The 22,948-nt window shown below is 42.9% G+C and overlaps 2 protein-coding genes and 1 long non-coding RNA gene across 8 annotated transcripts in view; 2 read left to right on the forward strand and 1 right to left on the reverse strand.

Annotated features, from left to right (window-relative positions):
• efr3a (EFR3 homolog A (S. cerevisiae)) overlaps positions 1–2,014 on the forward strand; it is a 130,754-nt gene extending 128,740 nt beyond the window's left edge. For all 5 annotated transcript variants that reach the window (XM_070541526.1, XM_070541528.1, XM_070541527.1 and 2 more), the window contains one exon: positions 89–2,014. In XM_070541526.1, coding sequence (XP_070397627.1) covers positions 89–194 — 106 coding nt within the window. In that variant the 3' untranslated portion in view covers positions 195–2,014. The remainder of the gene's footprint in view (positions 1–88) is intronic.
• oc90 (otoconin 90) lies at positions 1,168–22,413 on the reverse strand. Of its 2 annotated transcripts, XM_070541529.1 has the most exons (17): positions 22,033–22,413; positions 19,504–19,550; positions 18,471–18,527; positions 17,847–18,021; positions 16,352–16,458; positions 16,109–16,240; positions 15,753–15,800; positions 13,714–13,782; positions 12,987–13,091; positions 12,219–12,320; positions 12,046–12,138; positions 8,113–8,178; positions 7,940–8,029; positions 7,715–7,868; positions 7,540–7,646; positions 2,389–2,629; positions 1,168–2,180 (listed from the first exon to the last, which is right to left on the reverse strand). In XM_070541529.1, exons 2-17 carry the CDS (start codon positions 19,544–19,546, stop codon positions 2,084–2,086), a joined length of 1,686 nt encoding a protein of 561 aa, XP_070397630.1. In that variant the 5' UTR covers positions 19,547–19,550; positions 22,033–22,413; the 3' UTR covers positions 1,168–2,083. The 2 variants fall into 2 exon arrangements, with proteins under 2 accessions (XP_070397630.1, XP_054603081.2); XM_054747106.2 differs by having other exon boundaries at positions 1,168–2,153; positions 19,504–22,413.
• LOC129165081 (uncharacterized) lies at positions 2,509–6,931 on the forward strand. Its single transcript, XR_008564506.2, has 4 exons — positions 2,509–2,645; positions 3,153–3,265; positions 4,177–4,279; positions 6,409–6,931. It is a non-coding gene; the product is annotated as an uncharacterized lncRNA (long non-coding RNA).
• Positions 22,414–22,948: the final 535 nt, after the last annotated feature.

Here is a 22,948-nt window from a genome sequence, read left to right on the forward strand (position 1 = left end):
TTCTAAACATAAATTTAATTTCTAGAAAAACTTAAAACACCCTATGAGTGTTAAATCATAATTCAGAATTATAATCCCACACCCCCAGGCCTCCCCCCAGCCCGTCCGGAGTGGTCTCCATCTCGACGGGACACACCCAGCATCCATCCGTTCCCGTCTATGAGATGAAATTCCCAGACCTGTGTGTCTACTGAACACATCGACTAACAGATGAGGAAGAACAAATTTTTTGATCCAATCGGGAGCTCTGACTCCTGGCAGGAAGCTTCATTCTGATTGGTTCTCTGAATCGTATCGATGTTTAGCTTTAGACCAGCTGGAGCTTCGTGTTTAACTAGTAAAGTAATCTATAAATGAATAAATATCTGTTTAAATATCTGCTCAGATTAGTATAATCTCAGATTATTAGAGGTAAAATTTGTGCCGCGTTAACTTTGTGCTCACTGATCATGAATCTGAATCATTTCATGTAGGAGAAAGAAAGAAAATGACAACGTGCTTCAGGTCAGTGAAAAATAATCCCAACATTTAATCCAGAAGCACTTAAAGCTCCTTCTGTTTAATCTCAGTTTAAAAAACATTTGGGAAAAAATTCTGATGTTTTTGCACTTTGTAGTTTGTATTTTAAAGTCAGCTGTGGTTAGCTGGGTTCTGACGGTTGGAGACACATTTTCAGTCCGACTCTTTGTTAATCTTGCGAGTGTCGGATTCTAGAAAACGTATTAAGTTTATCCCCAACCCGTCATCTGTTTTTGGGATTAAAAGGTTTGTTCCTCTCGGGGAATCAGGAAGTTAAAGTGGCTTCATCAGTTACAGCAGCATCTGGGTCAAAGGTCACGGTTCAGTTTATAAACCTGATTGATCCGAGCTCAGCACCTGCTGCTGTTTGGGTTTACCCCAGATTGAAGGTCTGAGGAGGAGCAGAAACAGGAAGTCATGGATGGCGTGGCGGACAGGAAAGACGTGTTTGTGTCACTTTTAATCACCAGCATGAGTCTGTTGTACATAACCACGTCACCCTCTGTGTTAAAGGGTTAATCTGCTAAATTGTGACTAGCTTGAAGTTCTCTGGCTGACAAACACAAACTCCATAGCTGTTGGTGAATAAAAATAATCAACGACCGTCACAAAGACCAGGATCTCACTGGGTTGTAACCAGGTGGATCTGGTTTCCCGGTGTCGGTGACTCCTGCCAGAAAACTAACGACCCGGTGAGCTTCTGGCTTCGACAGTAAAACCTGACTCTGTTGTCATAATCTTGTCTGTAGACTAAATCACCAGCGTCCATTCAGAGCTCTGAGAAGTGTGATGTAAAACAAAGAGGCGGAGCTAAAATATAAAATGCTGTGAAAACAAGCCTGCACCTGGGCAGGTGAGTGTGCAGCAGAGCTTCTATTTTTGTACATTGTGTTTCTGAACTGTTGCCTGGGAGAGATTTTAGAGTCGGGGAGTAAAAACTGTTTATTTTAGTGGCTCTCGTGGTTTTAGCAGATTTTTATTGTAGCGGTTTTGTTGTGACATATCAGATGATCGGGTTTAGTCTCCAGCTCCACTCAAACATCTGGGTCTAATGTTTTATTAAGTGCTTCTAGACCACCCAGATCATTATCAGTATTAAACTCAGACTCAGGTGTTCTGTGTGAATCTGGACCTGATTAAACCATCGATCAGAGACAGGTGGGAAAGCATTTCAGCACGCTAGGGTAAGCGGTACGACACAATCAGAAGTATTTTATTTTGAAGGGTCAGCAGGTGGAACATATGTTTGTGTTTTAGAGATCAGTCGTCTCGTCTGTGTTCGGCCTTCACAAACAGCTTAAGCGTAGATTATGACCAATAGATGGCGCCGAGGCTCGGCTTCTGCTGCAGGTTTAGGAAACCAAAATCTGGACTCGGATTCATGATCCAATGTGTCTGAGAAACAGTTAATTTGTTTATTTGAATCGGTCAGCCGCCGAGCCTCGGAGCTTCACTCCGACGCTTCTGTACTTCAAATAAAGTGTTTCTATCAAAACTGCTGAGTCATGGTATTTCCTTGCTGATGGTGATCTGGAGAGGAAACGGAGATGTGGGGTAAGATCCTTCAGTCTTCTTCCTCATCTTCTGTTGACCCTTGACCTTGGGTTGGTTGGTGGTTGTTGGTGCGACTCCCACTGGAAGCAAGTTCAGAGCTCCCATCACTACAGATAAGAATTTTTAAATTAGCATCATTTAGATTTATTTTCCTTTGATGTTTGACAAGCAAAATCAACTAAATGTAACTTTTTTCTTTCAGAGCTCAAAGTCTCACCAGAGACCCTCAGAGATGTTTACTGGTAACAGAAGATTTCCTGGGTCCAGGTACGTTCTCCTTTTATTCTAACAGCATTGATCTTAACTCAGACTCACCTGGAGCTCGTCTTGTCTGGATGTGGTCCAGGTGGAGTCACGGCTCCAGAGTTCGGCTGGTTGATCTTCTCACTGGACTGGGGAGGTGCCCTGAGAGGTCTGCTGGCCCAGCGGCAGGGTGGCATTGGTCCACGGCACTGTTGCTGCTGCAGGCTGTGGTTAAAAGGAGCAGCAGCCATGCACTCTGCTGTGGTTCTGTCACAAACACACTGGAGCTTGTCACACAGCGAGACACCCTGACCTGAAGGTCACAACAGGTACGCCATTTCAGACCAGGATGGATTTTATTTGTCTTAAAGTTTGAGCTTCACTAGGAAGTCTTGTTCAACTCCCACGTGTAGTCTGGAGAGAAGACAGCCTGAGATGATGTGTGACTACAGTTTAACCTTAACACACACACACACACACACACACACACACACACACACACGGTTTTGAGACTTTTTAACCCTCCCACTGTCTTTATGGGTGACCCCGCAAGGAAAGTTGACCATTAAGCAGGATTGAAGGTTTATCCCATGAGATCCACGTGGCAGGGGTGAGGTGGTTCTCATTCATCAACCCTGCTCAATGGTCAACTTTCCTTGTGGGGCCCCACCCATTAGGCCTTATGCCACTAGGCATTATTTATTTATTTATTTTTAAGAATTTTCTGTTTGTGCCCCCTCAACAATAACAAAAATAATAATTAATAAAATTTCAGTTTAATAAAGTTATATAGCTTGCGTGAGTCACGTGACCATACCGTCTCTTCCTCACGCCAGAGCGCACAGCTGGTTACAACAAGCTGCAAGCACCCACGTTTTCTTCATGGCCGAGGGAGCGGTGCAGAGCTTTTAGGACATACATATTGATTGGGAGAAACGGACTAACACCGGTAAGTAGGATGCACACTACTATACACAGTTATTAGATTTTGTACATTATTAAGTTGTTTTGTGGCACTAGGTGTGTGTGATATGTTACTAGCTGGGTGTGTGTGTGGCTGGGTACCGATTCTGAACCTCAGTAGCTTTAGGATTAACCAAAAACATTCTGTACATAAGTACTTGTATGAAAATATTTTTTCAATCTTAAATATTGGGAATTTGCCAATAAAATGTCGTTGTTAACTAGGTACCGCAAAGTTGCATTCCTATTGCTGCTGCGTGTCACGTGACTGGGGTCTCACACAGCCCTGCTTTTTGTTTACAGAATCACTTCCTGGTTCGCAGACTGATAAAACTGGAACAAATTTAAAATTTAGCTACCTTTTGTGAAAGGAAATAAGAAAAATACTAAAGATAACATCCGTCACAAGTTTTGTGTTACAAAATATCCAGTCCTTGTCTAAATTCTGTCCAGCGTTTTAGGGAACATAGTTATGTTTTAGATTTTAAGGTTTCTCAGCCCTTCTGGTGGGTTTTATAGTTCACTAATACTATGCATATTCTCAAAATGTTGGAGTTTATATCTGCTCTCTTTTTGAATGCATTGTATTAAAAAAAACTACTGTTTTCACAGCAAAATTATTTTATCTGTACAGTTCTCTGTTTTGCACAAAGTAGATGGTAAAACTGAATGAAGGCATAAACATTGTATTATTCTTTATTTTTATTATAATTACTAAAGCACTGTGATTAAAATAGTATGGAAATATTCTGGATCAGCATCATGAAGCAAATTTGTGGCCAAATTATATACAGTTAGTTTTCTGGTAAAGGAATGAAATGTCCCAGTATGTGTATGCATGAGTTTTATATGCATGAAAAAATATTTGTAAATTAATTATGATATATCATTGTACAGACATGCCTCGTAAGGAGAGGAGGCGGAAGCAGTGACAGAAAGAGCTACATGAGGCAGCTAAAGGCAGTGGGTCCCTCACCAGCTGGATAAAAAAAGAGTACAGGTAAGTTGCATCACAGCAACAAGTGTAGAAACAATAATATACACAACTGCAATGTTTTGATGCCAGAAAATGTTTTTTGTTAGCGAATTGATCATGGATTAGGTGCAAGACCTGTTAAATGTGAATACTGTAAATCCTCTAATACAGGCCGGTATTCAATTAAAGGCCGGGTCTCCAATTTTGGCCGGTGTCGGAGCCAGCGGAGGTAAATAATGGCCGGTCTCTTATTGTGGCCGGATGGAATGTGGTAACAAGCAAGTACGAGCGTCCCAGCGGCAGGGTTATAGTCCCCAAATCAACCAGCAGAAGGAAGTCGAAGTTCACGCAGACCTTTATTAGGCTTTATCTTCAACGCTTTGTAAGGCTACAGACACGATGCTCTATCACGCTCCTACCACACAGAGTCACGGTGTCAGTTAACCATGCTAATTCAACCCGCTCCACAGAACACACATCACCTTCCCTGTGGCTTACATAACACTCACACAACACGCAAATCAGCACATAGGAACTAGCAGAACGATAGGAAACACATATAACACAATACCCAGAATGCACCTGGCTTACAACCCCAGCCAGGTCATTACACTATCAAGTTCAAAGAGAACGTGCTGATTATGCTGCAGAACACTCTGGAGAGCAGCAGTAGGGGGTGTATGAACTACAGTAATCCCTCGTTTATCGCGGTAGATGCGTTCCAGACCTGGCCGCGATAGGTGAAAATCCGCGAAGTAGGGACTCCCAGCATGCCCCTCGCGGGGATTCCCTCCACGTCGCACCTACGTCACAAACCGTGGCTATAAACGGAAGTCGCCTTTCCAGCTCACCACTTAGTCATCGTTTCTTCAGATTCATGATCAGAGTTTCCAACCTACCGATCAATCCAACGAACTATCAGCTCATAGTAAGTTATCTTACTTACTTCTGGACAGCCCGGCATTTCCGTGTCACTTCGTTGACGCTCGAACGCTCGGGGGTTTCCTAGAGCAGCCGGCGTTTCACCGACGCTATCACTTCCGCGTCTGTGAAACCACGCTCCCTATTGAATTATCGTATGATCACATTCTCTTTTTGGGGGTAAAACTCAAGTGCCAGACCGTAGGTACTGACACGCGATCGTTCATGTCGGTTCATTTCCTTTAATGTTTTCTGTCTTTTATTTGCGCCTGATGTGTATCGCTGCTGTGGAGCGGGGCGCATCACCTTGTCCTCCGATGCACAGATCACTGATACAGCCGCCAAACAGCAAGCGCTCCGCTGTTTTTGCGGTCGGTAGATCCTTTAGAACTGCAGTTCAAAGGTAACTCATGAGGTGAATATATATGAACCCAGGTAGCAGTTTTTCTTTAGGATTGAGAGGAGATGCAGGAAGATAATAAACAGACAGGACAGAAAAATAGTCAAATAAAAACAAGTTAGCTTTTGTACCTGGTGTTGCAACAAACAGACACCATTGAAGGTCATCAGAAGTGAGGAACAGAAAATGAAATAATTATTTTAATGTTTAGAGCAGCAGGAACTCCGAGAGGCTGCAGGCGCATCAGTGAGTTTGCGGCCGCTGCGCAGGGGGAGGCGGGAGAGAGGGCTGAAGCAGGAACTACCGTTGTTAAAAGAAATGTGTTTAACTTTGAAAATGTGGGCGCACTTTTAATTGTCAAAAACTCCAGCGAACCATTAGTTCATTTTGCTCAAATAGAAATAGAGGCCTGCCTCTAATACTGGCCCTCCTTCCAATAAAGGCCTGGAGCTTGATGAGCTTGAGTCAAATACAGGCCCGGGCCTGTATTAGAGGATTTACGGTAACTACATAATTCATTCATACAATAGCTAATTTTGCCTTGTTCTCAGATGGACAGCAGGTGGAGAGTGATAGATCACATGAGGAGATTGAAGACAGACACACACACACACCTCTTTCTGTTTATATTTCTGTCACATTCTTATCTCTGACATAAACTCCTCTATTATCCACTAATGTTTAGATTTCCATTTATTCACCACAGGTTTTGTCTCAGATATTTCTGTCTTACAGTTCTAAGAGTTTTCACCAATTTTTGCCATTTTTTATGATCTGACATTAATTTTGTAATTGACTAACATTTCTCCTCTGTTCGTTTTACTACCTACAGTCTGACATCAACACAGCCTTGCCCTCCAGCATCATCAGCAGCAGCAAGAGGAGCAACCCTGCAACAGCTACATTGTACCCCATCATCAGTTAAAATAGGACAGCAATAGATCAGGAGGTGGAGCAGGTTGTCCAGTAATCGGAAGGTTGCAGGTTAGATCCTGACTTTAATCAGAGATTGATGCTGTTGTGTCCTTGGGCAAGACACTTAACCTGTTTGCCTGCTGGTGGTGGTCGGAGGGACGGGTGGCGCCTGTGCTCAGCAGCTTCACCTCTGTCAGTACGCTCCAGAGCAGCTATGGCTACATCATGGCTCATCACCATCAGTGTGTTAATGTGTGTGTGTGTGTGTGTGTGAATGACTGTGTTGTAATGTGCCTTGGGGGGTTGTAGAACCCTAAGAAGGCATTATACAAATACAGACCATTTACCAAAACAAGTTACTTTTGCTTTACATTGTCCTTATGGTGTACATAATGATTCGCTTCCATTTAGAATTTCTAATAAATATGATTTGTTATTCAGCCGGGTATACTGTGGTTATGTCATGGTGTTTGAATATATTATTCTGTGAGCCCCTTTTTAAATTTGAGCACCCGCCCCTTCAAAGGTCTCTGCACAGCCCTGGTTGTTGCGTACAAGAGCCAGCAGGCATTTTCGGGCACTGGCGTCTTAATTTTCACTGACTTTTCTGCCTCACTCTGAGCAGAAACTCACCGTGTGCATGTTCTCTGCTCACATTTTTCCAAGATGGCTGACTCCTGTCAGAAACGGAGAGAGCTGGATATGGAGGAAATGCTTTGAAGGTTTCTCCAATCCTGATTTGATATTCCAGACTTTGGAATGCTATAAGCACAGCCATATTTTTCTAACCTTCAAATGACTGTGGCGGTGACGCAAAACAAGTAGAAGCATTTCCTCCATATCCAGCTCTCTCAGTTTCGTTTATTCTGCCATCTTGGAATCAAGTGAGGGGAGAATGCGCTTTGATTGGCCCTCAGCGTCTGTGAGGTGGAAAACTCAGTAGAAATTAGGTTTGCACAGCGAGGAATTTGCTTAGCAAACGACTGATTTAGATGTGACCCGACGTCCTCCTCAGCAGAACCGAGCTGGTTCTAAGGTCTGGACTCACATCGTGGTCTGTTGTTCTCACAGGAAACGTGAGCGCTGAGCTTCCTGTCACTCCTGCAGCCCATGGAGCTGATCTGCCTCAGGCAGCAGCGATGGAAGAAACAGCACCTGGAGGAGACATGAGGTGGAATCAGGCTGACCTTTGACCCCAGACTGTCCTCCTGCTGGGCTCAGACCTGTCCAGCTGGTCCAGAGGCAGCCCACCACCCTCCTGTCCACAGTAACAGCCATACACCTCGTATGGGTGAGGACACCGTCCCGTCAGACAGAGCAGCATCTCTCCGAGCACCAGCTTCTCCCTCTGGCTCCGCCCATCAGAGCGGCTACAGTCTGTTGGGAGGAAACATGTTTAGGATCAAACAAACGTTTCACACTAGATGAATGCAGCAGTTCTGACTCACCTTCTGGCTGCTGGATGTCAGTCGGACCTGTAGACTCCAGCGGGGACAAGACAAAGGATGGATCTGTCCCCTTCTGTCCCACGTCAGAGTCTCATCAGAGGACAAAGTCACCTGATTAATAAACATCTGAACTGAGACAAGTGATGAATGGTCCATGAGAGGAGAAACTTTACCTTCATCCTCCTCCTCACACAGAGGTGGTCTGATGGAGGTGACCCCACTTCCTGGAGACTTCTTCCCTGTAACAGTTAAAAGAAGATCCTCCGTGATCAGAAGGTTCTGGACCTGCAGCAAGTGTCAAAACCTCAATATCCAAAAATAAAGTTTTTAGTATTCAGCTCGCTATCAGAGAACCTGGAAGATCACGGTTCAAATCCTGGTCAGGTCCTACCAAAGACACTCAGCTTTAAGGGTTGGAGTGGGCGTCAAACCACCAAATAGTTCCCCATGGCGATGGGTCAGACGCAGAGGTGTCATTTTATTAGCGTGGGACTTTGTTTTTCAATAATTATTAATAAAAGCCGGTCTGCATCACCTATATTTAACCTAAATCATATTATTGTGTCTGTCTGGTTCATTTCTGTCACCCTGTGATACTCTGGTAGTTATTAGCAGCTCTGGATGCTTTTATGTTAATAGAAATGATAAACAGGCAGATTTTAGCTGCTTTAGTCAGAAAACATCGTCTGGACAACTTCTACAGCAGACATGGCTGATTTGTTTGGCGGTACCTTCCAGCAGGTTCACACCTGAAACATCTCACCTCCTCAGAAGTCAAATAACCAATAATCAAATCCTTAACCAAGGCTGATGGATAAGATGCATAACATTTAAAGAAAAAGCAATGATAAATCAAGAAATCAAATCAACACAAGGTTAGACATCAAACTAAGTTTCTATAACTTTGGAAGATGCAAATTTTTTAATTTTTCTTGAAAAATGACAAAGAATAACACATCTTCAGTTCATCTTTAAGGCCATTCCATAACTTCTCTCCCAAAACCGACACACATCTATACTTCGCATTAGTTCTCACTTTAGGTATTTCAAACATATAAGACCCCCTCAAATCATATTTTCCATCTCTTAATTTAAACATACTTAAAATACAAATTGGAACATTCATTTTCACCATTCTATACATCATTTCTTAAGTTTTAAGATATATAATGTCCTTAAATTTTAACATAGCTGATCCTACAAAAAATTGGTTTGTGGACTCCCTATATCCAGCTTTATTTATTATTCTAATAGCTCTTTTTTGCTATTTAAAAATTGAATCCAGATATGTTTTGTATGTTTTCCCCCAAATTTCCACACAATAACTCATATAAGGCAAGCAGAGGGAAGTGTACAGTAAATAAAGGCAGCTCTTGTGCAATAAATCTCTTGTAAAGAGTAGAAATAGACTTAGATAATTTCCATTTCACATGATCTATGTGAGACTTCCAACAAAGTTTATCATCAATTATTACTCCTAAAAATTTAGTCTCATATACGCTTTCAATTTCAACATTATTTAGATTTTATTTTTCTTCAATATTACTCTAATAGCTCCAAACAACAAAATGTTTTACTTTCATTCAGTGACAGTTTATTAAATACAAACCATCTATTTAACTTCATCAATTCTGTTTCCACTGTTTTCAGTAATTCCTTTATGTTATCTCCAGAACAAAATAAGTTTGTATCATCAGCAAACATCAAATATTTTAAAATGTCGCTAGCTGTACAAATATAATTTTTATAAAGTAAAAATAGCTTTGGTCCCAACACCGATCCTTGCGGAACTCCACAGGTTACTTGTCTTAAGTTTAGATTTCATATTATTAATACTGACATATTGGAACCTTCTTTCCAAGCAACTATTTAACCAAAGTTGTACAACACCTCTTAAACCAAATCTTTCACATTTCTGTAACAGTAAAGAATGATCTATCGTATCGAAGGCTTTGCGTAAATCAATGAACACACCTATTCCAATCTGTTTTTTATCCACAATTGTTGCAATATTTTCAATAAATTCCATCACTGCTAGAGATGTTGAGCGATTTCTTCTGAACCCATACTGATGGTCATTCAAGAAATCATATTTTTCAAGAAAATAATTTAGTCTGTTTTCAAATAGTTTTTCAAGAATCTTTGAAAATGTAGGCAGCAAAGATACTGGTCTATAATTTGACACAACCTGTTTATCTCCATTTTTATATAATGGGATCACTTTGGCAATTTTCATTTGATCTGGAAAAATTCCAGTTTGAAATGATTTGTTACAAATATAAGTTAATGGCTGAAAGATACTATGAAAAACTTTTAACTAATGACATATCAAGGCTGTCACAATCCATGGATTTTTTACTCTGAAATGTACTCACCACATCTATAATGTCACTCTCACGGACTCCTCCAAGAAACATTGAGTTACATTTATAAGAAGTAAAATTTAAACATTTGTCATCATGTCTTCCTGGAACAGAAATCTCTTGCCAAATTGGGACCTACTTTAACAAAGTAATCATTAAATTCGTTGACTATACTCTCAATATTCTTAATCACTGCATTACCTTCTTTTACAATACATGTTGGAAAACATATATTATTCAGATTTTTTATTATCTTATTAAGTACACTCCAGGTAGCCTTTATATTATTTTTAGATTTTTGAAGCAGCTTTTCATAATAACTTTTCTTTTCATATCGCAAAATAGTTGTTAATCTGTTTCTATATTTCTTATATTTGTCTTCATTTTCCTTAGTTCCATCTGTCAAAAAAATCTTATATAACTTATTTTTCCTTTTACATGCTCTTTCCAGACCTTTTGTCAGCCATGGCTTTTTCTTTTTGAGATTTTCAGAAAACTTTTTTAGTGGACAATGGCTGTCATAGATTGACAAAAATATGTCTAGAAATGCATTATATGCATCATTAGTGTCTTCCACATAAACATTTTTCCAGTCATAATTTTCTAATTCTCTTTTAAAAGCCGCAATGTGTTCTGGTGTTTTTATTCTACCAATGTAATCAATCTTTTCCTCTCGAATATTAAATTGATTATTCATTTCAAACACTGAAAAGACAGGCAAGTGATCACTCACATCCGTGACTAACAGTCCACTATGTATCTTACCATCTATCGTATTAAAGAAAATGTTGTCAATCAAAGTGGCACTATCCATCTTTATTCTGCTGGGCTTTAGAATCAACGGATAGAACCCAAAACTAAAGATTGTATCAGTAAATTCAGAAGTCTTATTGTGATCATTTGCCTTCAATAAATCAATATTAAAATCACCACAAAATAAAGTTGTCTTTTCTTTGTGTTTTTCCAGTATTACAGAAATTTCTCTCATAAACTGATCCATGCACGATGCAGGATATAACAAATATAGCGACACCTCCTCCTCTTTTATTCCTCCTATTTTGTCAAAACATTTCATAACCCTCTAGTCCATCCTGCAGTTCTCTGTCATCATTCAGCCAGCTGATCTGTCTGATCCACAAAAGAAGCTCTGATGTGAAGCAGCAGATCAGATCCCAGCAGGAAACTGAAGTGAGTCGAGTCAAAGAGCTTCAGGAGAAGCTGGAGCAGGAGATCACCGAGCTGAAGAGGAAAGATGCTGAGCTGAAGCAGCTCTCAAACACAGAGGATCACAACCAGTTTCTACACAACTACCCCTCAGTGTCAGCACTCAGTGGGTCTCCACACTCATCCGGCATCAAGATCCGTCCTCTCAGATACTTTGAGGATGTGACAGCAGCTGTGTCAGAGCTCAGAGACAAGCTACAGGACATCCTGGGGGACAGCTGGACAAACGTCTCATGGAGGATTTATTGCTACACGCTGGAGTTTGTTTATCCTACTCAGAAATAATCCAACCTGAATAGATTCAAATTTTTTACTTAATTTCATGTTTTATTCCTAAACTGCTCGGAGATCAGCCTTTAAGCACACACTGATCATCACATCTCGTCTCTGAAATTTCAGGTTGTTCCTGTTGAGTTTTTACCAATCAGGAGGAGGTGAGTTTCAGCCAGAACCAGGTTTAACTGCATTCCAGGTTTCATGAATTTAAAGGCTACAGCGGTATTGTAACTCTAACCCAACCTGCTGGAGAAGCTGGTGGTGGCTCCTCCCCTTCCTCCTGGCTGGACTCCCCCTCCTCATCTCTGATCGACTCCGTTTTCAGTGACAGTAAATCTGAAGGAGTGAAGGATTCATGTCTGACTTCAGCTTGAGAGCATAATCCAACTCTGTCTGAAGCTGCTGTGTGAACTGACCTCGCTCTTCCTCAGATGATGAAAATGATGGTGGGAGGAGCCTGCTGAGAGTTGTTCTGATGTTTGCATCATCAGGAGCTTGAGCTGACACTAGCGATGGAGCTGTAATAACAGACATTTTGTTGTTTGTCTTAAATAAACATCAAACTCAGGTTGTTGAATTCAGAAAAGTGTTTACAGAAACGTGTGCTGCATTTTTTAAGTATTTTCTGACCGTTAGATCATATTTATGTATCTCCAGCAGGAGTTTTCCTACGAGAACAACCAAACACCTCATTAAAGCTAAGATAAAACCTGCTTCTCCTAACGTTCTAACAGCGTATAGCTAGTAACCTGACCAAAACCCAACTACTGGACCATCCGGTTGTCGGTCTTGGGGAGAACATCTATGATGGTCAAACTGGAAAATTCCCAAAAGAGGAACTGAAGACTCTCAGAGGTCCAGAGGCCAGTCAACCAGGACACATAAAATCTGTTCTAACATGCTTTAAAACTAAATTAGATTTCACGTAAAGAAAACGCTTAAGGCCTAGAGACCTACATACAGTGTGATCCATGTTAGTCTAGCCACGCTCCACTGGAACCTCAGCAGCCCAGACCAGTACCACCAATCACAGCGCTCTTGGTTTGGTGGGCGGGGTGATGCGTCGGAGCGAAACAAGATGGTGACGTCTTTGGCTTTTCGTTAATATAAGTGCGAGTCATTTCTCATTCATAAAACACCAGACCCGTGTTAGGGTCAAAGGTCACCTCAGGCTGTAAACGTACCAGGATGGGTTGGGGAGGAGGTTTGATAAGGTGGAGCCGTGAGGATCAAACCATTCATCCCAGAAGAGTCGCTGCTGTTTTCCAAAGTTCTTGTCAGGTCCGGTTCTGCTGGTCAGAAACATTCCGGGTCAGAATCTGTGAGATCCTAAATAAACAGCTCAAACTTTAATCCTTCAGGAGGAAACAAGGCTTTAGTTCGTTTGGGACGACGAGGGTTAATGTAACTTTAATTCAAACATCTTCATATTTATGATTTTTCTTTTGCTAAAGATCAGCTGATTTAGGGACTAAATGATGTTTTTGCAGCTAAAGTTTACAGTTTTTATTTTGTTTATTAAAACAGTTTCCTAGTTGAGTTGTTTTTCTATTTTGAATTTTCTAAACATTTTCATACATTTAATGTTTGAAACCATTTTACTTCACATTTCATTATTTATTCAAACGTTTGTTGTTTTTATCAATAAAACGAGATTCTGATCCGAGCTGCTCACGTTTAATAATCTGATCTCTGTTTAAGGGTTAAGTGAGTTTTGGTTTTACTTAAAAAGGGTTAAGTCACTCTAATGTAGCCTAACTTACCTACTTATTAAAACTTTAATGATTCTAACCAAGTAAAAACCACCAGAACTGGTCAAAAACACTAAATCTTGTTAATTTTACAGTTTACTGTTCTACTCCGGACTGAAGGACTAAAGCGTGGCTGGACTCTCACTTCCTGAGCTTTTACCTGCCGACAGCAGCAGGGAGGAGTTGGACATCACAACACCTGCAGAGTCGTTTGCTGCTGAGAGAACATCTGGACAAAAGAACAAGGACGTTTCAGTCTGTGCTTAAAAATCCTGCAGCTGCTGCAACAGGAAACTGAACACTGCAGAAATGTTCTACCTTTGGTACAAAACTCTGTTTCAGTGGATTTCTGCTTCATTTAGTTTTATATGCAGCTTAAGTATTAAATACATTTAAATATTACTAAATACGAGAGTTCCTTTCATCTAGATCTACACGTAATTTAATACAGTTGTACCTTGTTATTTTTACCTGAGGTGTCATTTTTCCAAACAACAATAACAAACCTAAGATGATTCAAATAAATAGACTGAATGAAGAAACCCTTCTTACAAACATCAGAAACCTTAATTTAAATCATTTAGTCCAGAAACTAAACATAAAATCAGGATCAGAGCAGTCACACATAAATCACAGAAATCAAACCTAAAGTCTGAAGCTCAAAAAAAAATTCTGATGAGATCAAAAATCATCTAAAACCAGTAAATTATCTTTAAAAATCAACCGTAACCAAATGGGTCTGAGACCAGTTTAAACAACTAAAACCTCTACAGGGACATCTGTCGGTTATTCAGCTACAGCCAGGGCCATGCCCACGTGTGACATCACTCATTACCTCCTGGACATCTCAGCCAGATCACGTTTGTAAAAGACCACCTGGTAAAATAATGGTTAGAGAAGTGGGCGGGGTCTCAATAAACAGGAAGTAGAAGCTACTGATCCAGGAACAGGATATCCCTGTACTTGGCCAGATTCACCGTTCCCTCGATTGCAACCAGTCGTCCTGTCCCTGCAGCAGAAAAACACCCCGCAGCATGATGCTGCCGCTGCCATGCTTCATTGTGAGGGTTGTATTGGACAAGTGATGAGCAGTGCCTGGTTTCCTCCACACGTACCCAGTCTCATCAGATCAGAGAATCTTATTTCTCACCATCTCGAGTCCTTCAGGTGTCTTTTAGCAAACTCCATGTGGGACTTCATGTGTCTTGCACTGAGGAGAGGTTTCCAACGGGCCACTCTGCCACAAAGCCCTGACTGGTGGAATGATGGTTGACTGTCTGCAACCTTCTCCCATCTCCTGACTGCATCTCTGGAGCTCAGCCACAGTGATCTTTGGGTTCTTTACCTCTCTCACCAAGGCTCTTCTCCCCCAGTAGCTCAGTGTGGCTGCACGGCCGGCTCTAGGAAGGGTTCTGGTCGACCTGAACATCTTTCAGGATTATGGACACCAATGTGCTCTTAGGAACCTCAAGTGCAGCAGATGTTTTTTTTTGTGACCTTGACCAAATCTGTGCTTTGCCGCAATTCTGTCTAAGCTCTTCAGGCAGTTCCTTTGACCTTATGATTCTTGTTTGCTCTGACATGCATTGTGAGCTGTAAGGTGTTATGTAGACAGGTGTGGCTTTCCTAATCAAGTCCAATCAGTATTATAAACACAGCTGGACTCCAATGAAGGTGTAGGACCATCTCTAGGATGATCAGAAGAAATGGAAAGCACCTAAGTTAAGTATACGAGTGTCACAGCATACTTTCGACCATGTGATATTTCAGTTAGGCTTTTTTAATAAATCTGCAGACATTTCTAAAATTCTGTTTTTCTGTCAATAAAATAGATCTGAATACTTTCCGTACCCACTGTATGTTTACGTACTTATGTTTTCAGAGGCGCTTAGCAGCACCAGAAGCTCTTAAAGACCTCTGACAGACTTCTGTAAGTCTGGAGTTGAGCTCTTCTCTTTAATAGCCTCCTGTTTCTCTGACTCAGAGCAGCTCGGCTGGCTCACATCTAAAATTAGAACCTCGTCAGATCAAAGAAAGTCGGAGTCTGCTTGTCTCCCGGCTGAATGTGGGCGTGAAGCTGTAGGATTAAAAGTCAAGAGGTCGATGTTTTAATTGGTGTAGGTGTGAGTCAGCCGTTTTCTGTGATCCGACCCGTCCTCGCTCTCTCTCTATGGGCTGGAGCGTGTCACTAAGACTCACCTGCTCCTGGGAAGACCGGATCGACCTCCTCGGAGCCGCTGAACAAATCTGGAAAAACCAAACTAATGAGAGGTTTGGGTCGTGGTTCAGTCTCTGGTTCTGAGACAGTCCGGATGAGTCATCTCAGATTTATGGTCCAATCACACTGGGTTCTGGACCATTCTGACGTGTTTTACACCAAAAGTTATTCATCAGAATTTTCACTTTAATTTCAGCCTCAAACACAAAACCTGTTTAATCAATGAAACGTATTATTTTGCGCTTTGTCACATACTTTTATTTTGTAAAGCTTCTTGTTGATAAACTCACGTGATGTTTTCAAAACGTGTCTTCGAACAAGTGAAACGTGAACTCACCTGTGTGATTTGCTGCAGAGCAGAACGACTCGGAGATGCCTCTGAGACTCGAGTTGTAGGAACTCCGAGTCATGCAGTCAACGGCGGCTCGGTCGCATTCACAAAGCCTTCGCCGGCACGCGTCACCAACATCTTCCCAGACAGAAACAGCCAATCAGGAAACGGTTTAGGGTGATAGAAAAAACCTGTTAGATCATATAAAACAACCCGGAGAATCACAAACATCCAAACCGTTTGTCTCACCGCAGCTGGAGGTCGCTGTGGTGCAAGTGAAGTCGTCAGGTGGAGGAGACAGATGCTGCCTACAGGGGGCAGCCTTGAGGTAACACCGTCGGTGAGTCGCACAGCAGCTGCAGAGAAAAACCAGGAAGTTAGAAGGTCAGACGTCACAAGTAGAGCCCTGCACGGGCCTAAAATCTGAGCCCGTGTCCAGCCCGGCCCGAGGGGGTGGAGCACCAGCCCGACCCGAGCCCGAATTTTTTTTAACCAACTAAATGAAAACAAAGTGTGTCAATCCTGACCAATGTGTTAAAAGACGTGTAGGATCCGATCAATTTGTTTTTCCCTCGTTTACCATCACGGGGATGACGGCGCACTGGCTCTGGTGGTAATCAAGTTAAATTTTATCTCTTTCCAACAATTTTCTCAAGAAAACAAAACAGTTAAAAGCAGGGCTTGTGTTGTGTTGACCGGATAGTTCCCATATTTGACCGTTTATTTTGACGGAGAAAGAATAGAAAGAATTACCCCGACGCATGCAGACGAACTGACATTTTATTCTACACACATCGCAGATGTAGCTAAATCACTCAAGAAAAGATTCCCATCTGAACATCAGAGCTGCTCAGCGCAGCTCGCTGTCAGCGCGTACTGTATGTGCACAGCGAGCTGAAGTTGTGGAGAGGGGCTTGGAGCGCGTCGTAGAACCAGAGCGCATGCGGGAAGGTTCCTCCCACTGAAGCGAGTGTTTTCCAAACCCTGTCGCTCAGAGAGACTTGTCACTTAGAAAATGTTCCCTGATTATGAAACTTTGGCTGAATAGCGCTTGTTCCTGTCTCCAATGTGGCGACACATCCAGGAGGAGAATCCCAGAATCTCTTCAGCTCAGACAGCTTATATTACGCACAAGCGTGACGCGTCAACACGGTCTCACAGTAAGACTGGGTTGGACCTGTTCAGGTTTACGCAGACAATCTTTACATAGAATTGACTTACAGCTATAAAATTAATTCAGTAAAATATAAAGCATTTTATTTAAATATCCATTCATTATTTTACAAGCACAGAGAGCCGCATCAGATGGCTGAAAGAGCCGCGGGTTGTGACATGTTTTCTCCAGGACCAGAGAGGACGCAAACTCAATAAATCTCTTTTATTGTGAGGTAATAATTTCTCAAGAGTTTTGCGGTTGCGGGCGGGAGTAGACATGCACGCTACGGGTGCGGGCGGGAGTGTAACACACATGTTGCAGTTGCAGGCAGTAATGGTCAGAAATTCAGCGGGAGCGGGATGAAGAAAACAGTCCCGCGCAGGGCTCTACTGCTGCGTTTGTGTTTCAAATTTTTTTATGAATTCGATTAAAAATAAAGGCGCCCGGCCCGTGTCCGAGGTAATTACACAGTCGTTGGCCCGAAGCCCGGCCCGAGGGCCGTCGGGCCGGGCCGACCCGAGGGCCTAGGGCTTCAGTGCAGGGCTCTAGTCACAAGTATAGATGATTAAATGTGTCCAATTGTCTCACTGGTCCAGAGGATCCAGGGGGTTTCCAGCCTCCACGTATCTGCAGGAGCAGCCGTAGTCCTCCAGCTGACGAGGACAGATCCCAGAAAGACAGCGGAGCTTCCACACAAAGTTCAGCAGTGATGGGAGATTATCGAAGACATGGTTAATCCAGGTGAAGCGCAGACCCAGACAATCTGACCGAAGAAATAAGACGGAGACAATAACAGGTCCTCTGAAGGCACCACGACCGAGTCATTTAGAACTAAATATTCAGAGGTGAATCTTTTATCTCCATCAGGTCCCACTGCTGTTGGATAGCTGGAGGAAGAAAAAAACTACACATCAAAATTATTTATGAAATGAATGTTAACACAAGCGCCCCCTAGTGGTGTGTTAGGTTGTTAATTCTGTTTATTTGTTTTAAAACTGGAGATTTCATCATAAATAAACAATTATGATAAAACAATTTGTTTCTCAACAGGTAGGAAGAAAAGCCCTGGGAAGAAAACTTTTCCTTTGGGCCCAAATACCAAGCAGCCTTCTGCTAACTCACTCATCAGATTAACCTAAGCTGTGTGTCGTGACCATTAAAATGTCTGTAATTAATAAATGGAATTACACTTTTAAAAAGCTCCATTCTCACCAATGACGTGGCGGCTGCCCTCAGGGTCGGGACAGAGGAGCGAGGCGGGAGAGAGCGCTGGACAGACAGACCGCTGATTTAATTCTCTCACATGCACACACGCACACTCACACGCATGCACACGCACGCATACATACTATGCACACACAGGCACGCATATGTTTACACACGCACATGCACGCACGCACACATACACACACACGCCCACACAGACACTCCCACACACTCATACACACACATGGACACTTACACATGCCAACACACTCATACACACACACATACTCGAACACACACGCAAGCCCACACACTCATACACACACACTCCCACACTCATGCACGCCCACACACTCATACACACACACTCCCACACACTCACACACTCATACACACACACTCCCACACACATGCAAGCCCACACACTCATACACACACACTCCCACACTCATGCACGCCCACACACTCATACACACACACTCCCACACACTCACACACTCATACACACACACTCCCACACACATGCACTCCCACACACTCATACACACACACTCCCACACTCATGCACGCCCACACACTCATACACGCACTCGCACACTCATGCACGCCCACACACACACATGCAGTCGCACACTTACGCACACCCACACACTCATACACACATGCATGCACTCGCACACTCATGCACACTCATGCACGCCCACACACATACACACACGCACTCGCACACTCACGCACGCCCACACACTCATACACACACGCCCACACACTCATACACACACACTCCCACACTCATGCACGCCCACACACACACACACACGCAGTCGCACACTTACGCATACACGCACGCCCACACACTCATACACACGCACTCCCACACACACGCATTTACACACATACACTCACTCATGCACGCGCACACACACTCTCACATGCACATACACACACACTCACGCGCACACACACATTTAAGTCATTAACAGGTAGATCTTTGGGTGATTAAAAGTAAACAAGATAAACCATCATGGTAAAGACTCACCTGCTGAAGCAGCAAACAGGAAAAACATCCACATCAGAAACATGATCCTGCAGTCAGAAAATAATAAACATGTTTAGGGAATTCACGAGAACTAAAAAATATGTGTGATGCATGAAAATGCACCGAATACGTGTAAAACCTAAATAACTTTCATAAAAACGGCTGAAAGATGAAACTAGTCAGATCCACTCAAGGAAACAACATGTTTGTAAAAGTTAAATATTTTTACTTCAAATGTGAAACTCCAGAAAACCATGGAGGATTCATCAGAACACAATCATGACAGGAACAAGGTCACGTGTTTCTCCAGGGGTCAAAGGTCAACCCTCACAGGACACTAAAAACTAATTTTTTTGTGAAAGTTTTACTCAAATTGTCTGATTTTCTGTTGCATTTTTACATTAAAACAGTTAGATTTCACTCAGATGTTCTGTAGAATAAAGAAGTGTCCCAAACCAAAACCTGAGGCCAAAAACAACATGAAGACCCGTTTCACATTGGCCAGATAGCATCCTGAGGACGCCAAAGACCTCTGGGTAAATATTCTGCAGAACATTCTGGAAGGTGAGGGTCCCGCTGCCTCGACAGTCAAACATGGTGGTGGTAGCCCAGCCCTAGTCGGAGTCTATGTTAATAACATTGTTCACACCGTCGACGGTTCTCATATACATTTCTATGCGGACGTCACCTTTTTATGCTCATGCATGCAGCTTTGTCCTCCTTGGAGCACAACTTTAACTATCGTTGTGCAACCTGGACCAGCTGCTTATTAATGCTAGCTGAAGAGCTGCAGGGTGATTTTTCTTATGCGCCGATGTTTCGCCGATACTCCTGTAGATGAAGCACCAGGCAGTTAAAGCAGCAAGACTCTAATACGGCTCAGAACAGAAACATCTGATGACTAAGACCCCACAGAGCTCTCCCACCTCTCCACGGATCACAACCAGACAAGTAGAAATGTCACAGCTGCTTCTGAGCGTAATAGAGACGGCATTTACTCCAGCATCCATGAATCACCCCATCATTACAGCCATGATTATTCCTGCACCAAACAAAACCTTCAGCGCTCGCCGCATCGCCGGTTAATGGCTTCAAACCGCTCGGCCCACCTGCGGCTCCACTCAGATCTACGAGGTGAATGAGTGTGTCGCTGAGAGCAGCGAGGATATCAGTGGGTACCTCTGAGGGGTTAGCTGCTTCATTAGTGCCGTTACATTTAATCTTCAAAGCTGAAGAAGCTCCGTGTTAATGGAAATGGCTGAGAGGGGCTCCAACCATCTGAGAGCTCTAAAGCTCCAGGTTAGAGGAACATTAGACTGTTTACCTGCTCTTCAGGAGCCAATAGAAACACTTTATCCCTCATGTTCTCACCTGTGAACGTGACTGCTAACACATCACTTGGACCACTGGACAGATTTAAATGAAACTCCTGAAATTCTCGGATGTTTATCCATGAATGACTAATCTTCGAAGTTTCTATAATTCAAGATGGCGGCTTTGGCTAACTAAGATCATCAACAGGTGGTTGGCGTGCACTCCTCCAGGAATGCTTACATTTTAGTGATGCTTTTATTTTTATCTCTCGGGAGAGATGAAATAATCTGAGTTTTCTAACTTCCAAAACTTAAGTTGTGAAACCTCACAACAGGTTAAAGGTCACGAGAGAACACGTTCTTCCCTCTAAAACCAACATGGCTGCTTGGCTTAGGTAAACTCAAACAAACCACAGCACTTCTAGTCCTACATCCTTTAAATAAACAAGAGCAAAGTGGAGATGTTACCCAGAATGCACTGCATCACTAACAGCTGAAACCAGCCATCAGCACGGTGGTGGAGGGATGATGATTTGGGCTCCTTGGAGTCATCGAGTCGACCATGAACTTCTCTGAATACCGAGGTAGTCTAGAGTCTATCTGTCTGACAGCTGAGGGGCTGGACCGGGTCACATGTAAACAACAAGTCACGAGTCTAGGCTGGAAAAGTCTACGCCACCTGTTTAAGTCTTTATGGGGTAAGGCCAAGTCAAGTCCTCATTCTTTAAATGTCCAAGTGTAGTCCAAAGACTTACGAGGACAAGTCCAGTCTAGTTTCAGAGCAAGTTTGTCCAAACATTTTTAAGGGCAAGTCCAAGTCAAGACTATCCCTTAAATGTGTCAGTGAAGTATCAAGTCCTCAGGACAAATCTCAGTCTCGACTGGGTGTTTCCAAACTCCGTCTTTAGTTCATCCAGGGTTAGGTTAGGGTTGATGAAAGGAAATGCCTGTTAGTGGTCTTCGGTTTACTCCAGCATGACTCAGGTCCAAGTCTCAGACCCGAGCCCCCATGTCTGATATCGGTATCTAGTCTTTAGCTCATTAATACTCTTGAGATACTATATTAACAATAATATTACATCCTATAGGAGCGAGGGCTTAAAGGCCACAGAGGTAAAAATCTATGTTTTAATGCTGAATCACCACAAAAACCTTAAATAATCACGACTTCTGGATCTTCAACATGTTAAAACTGTAACAGTGAATGAAATCTTACCTTATCTGTGGGTTTCTGCAGCAGAAGTTCTGGTTTCTTCATTAAGTAAGAGACAACACTGGACTTCTCTGGTGGGCCTTTGGAGCCACTAAGTAGGTTAAAGCCTCTTCCTGTAGTTTTATTTCCCAGCAGAAGGATTTCTAAGCTTCCCTGTTCATCAGTCCATCCCAGAGAAGAGGAGTGGAGCCTTTGCTCCTATTGGCTATCGGTCGACACCTGAGCAGGAGCTTATCCTGGTTTGGTTCCTGCGCAGGTATTTAGGCTTTAATACAGATCGCGGCCCTGCAGGAGGATCCACAGAGCGCTCTTTGTCCAGCAGGGGTCTGGATGTGTGACCTGGGCTCTAACTGGTCTCATTCACAGGTCCCAGACCAACAGGGAGGGGGGGGGGGGCTGCTGGTTTTAATTACTGGGGGGCAGAAAGTGGGGCATTGTGTTGGACAGGTGCATCAGAGGTGATACTACAGGTGTACGTGACCTTACACAGATTAAAGAACCATACAGAACTGGTTCCCAGTGATGTGGGTCGTGAAACACCAGCTGGGAGGTCTGGAGAAGAACAACGTATTAGCCTCAACCTTTAAAATCACATGATAGTAAATTGTGTGTGTGTGTGTGTGTGTGTGTGTGTGTGTGTGTGTGTGTGTGTGTGTGTGTGTGTGTGTGTGTGTGTGTGTGTGTGTCAGATGCCAGGACAACATCTATGGGAAAGACAACCTGGAGGAATCCTAATCCGATACCCTCCCTTCCATGAGGACCAGCAGCTTTTCTGTGGATAACTGAGCTCCTCCTCATCTCTACCTCAGTGATTTATCTTCAGCATCTCCTGACCAAAGATGAGGACCAATTTAGCTCCTTCTGAAGAAGCAACTTCATCACTGCCGGTCCATCTCTCCTCCATCCCACCTTCCTAGAT

The sequence above is a fragment of the Nothobranchius furzeri genome, chromosome 11 (assembly GCF_043380555.1).
Source record: "Nothobranchius furzeri strain GRZ-AD chromosome 11, NfurGRZ-RIMD1, whole genome shotgun sequence".
NCBI classification, from domain to species: domain Eukaryota; kingdom Metazoa; phylum Chordata; class Actinopteri; order Cyprinodontiformes; family Nothobranchiidae; genus Nothobranchius; species Nothobranchius furzeri.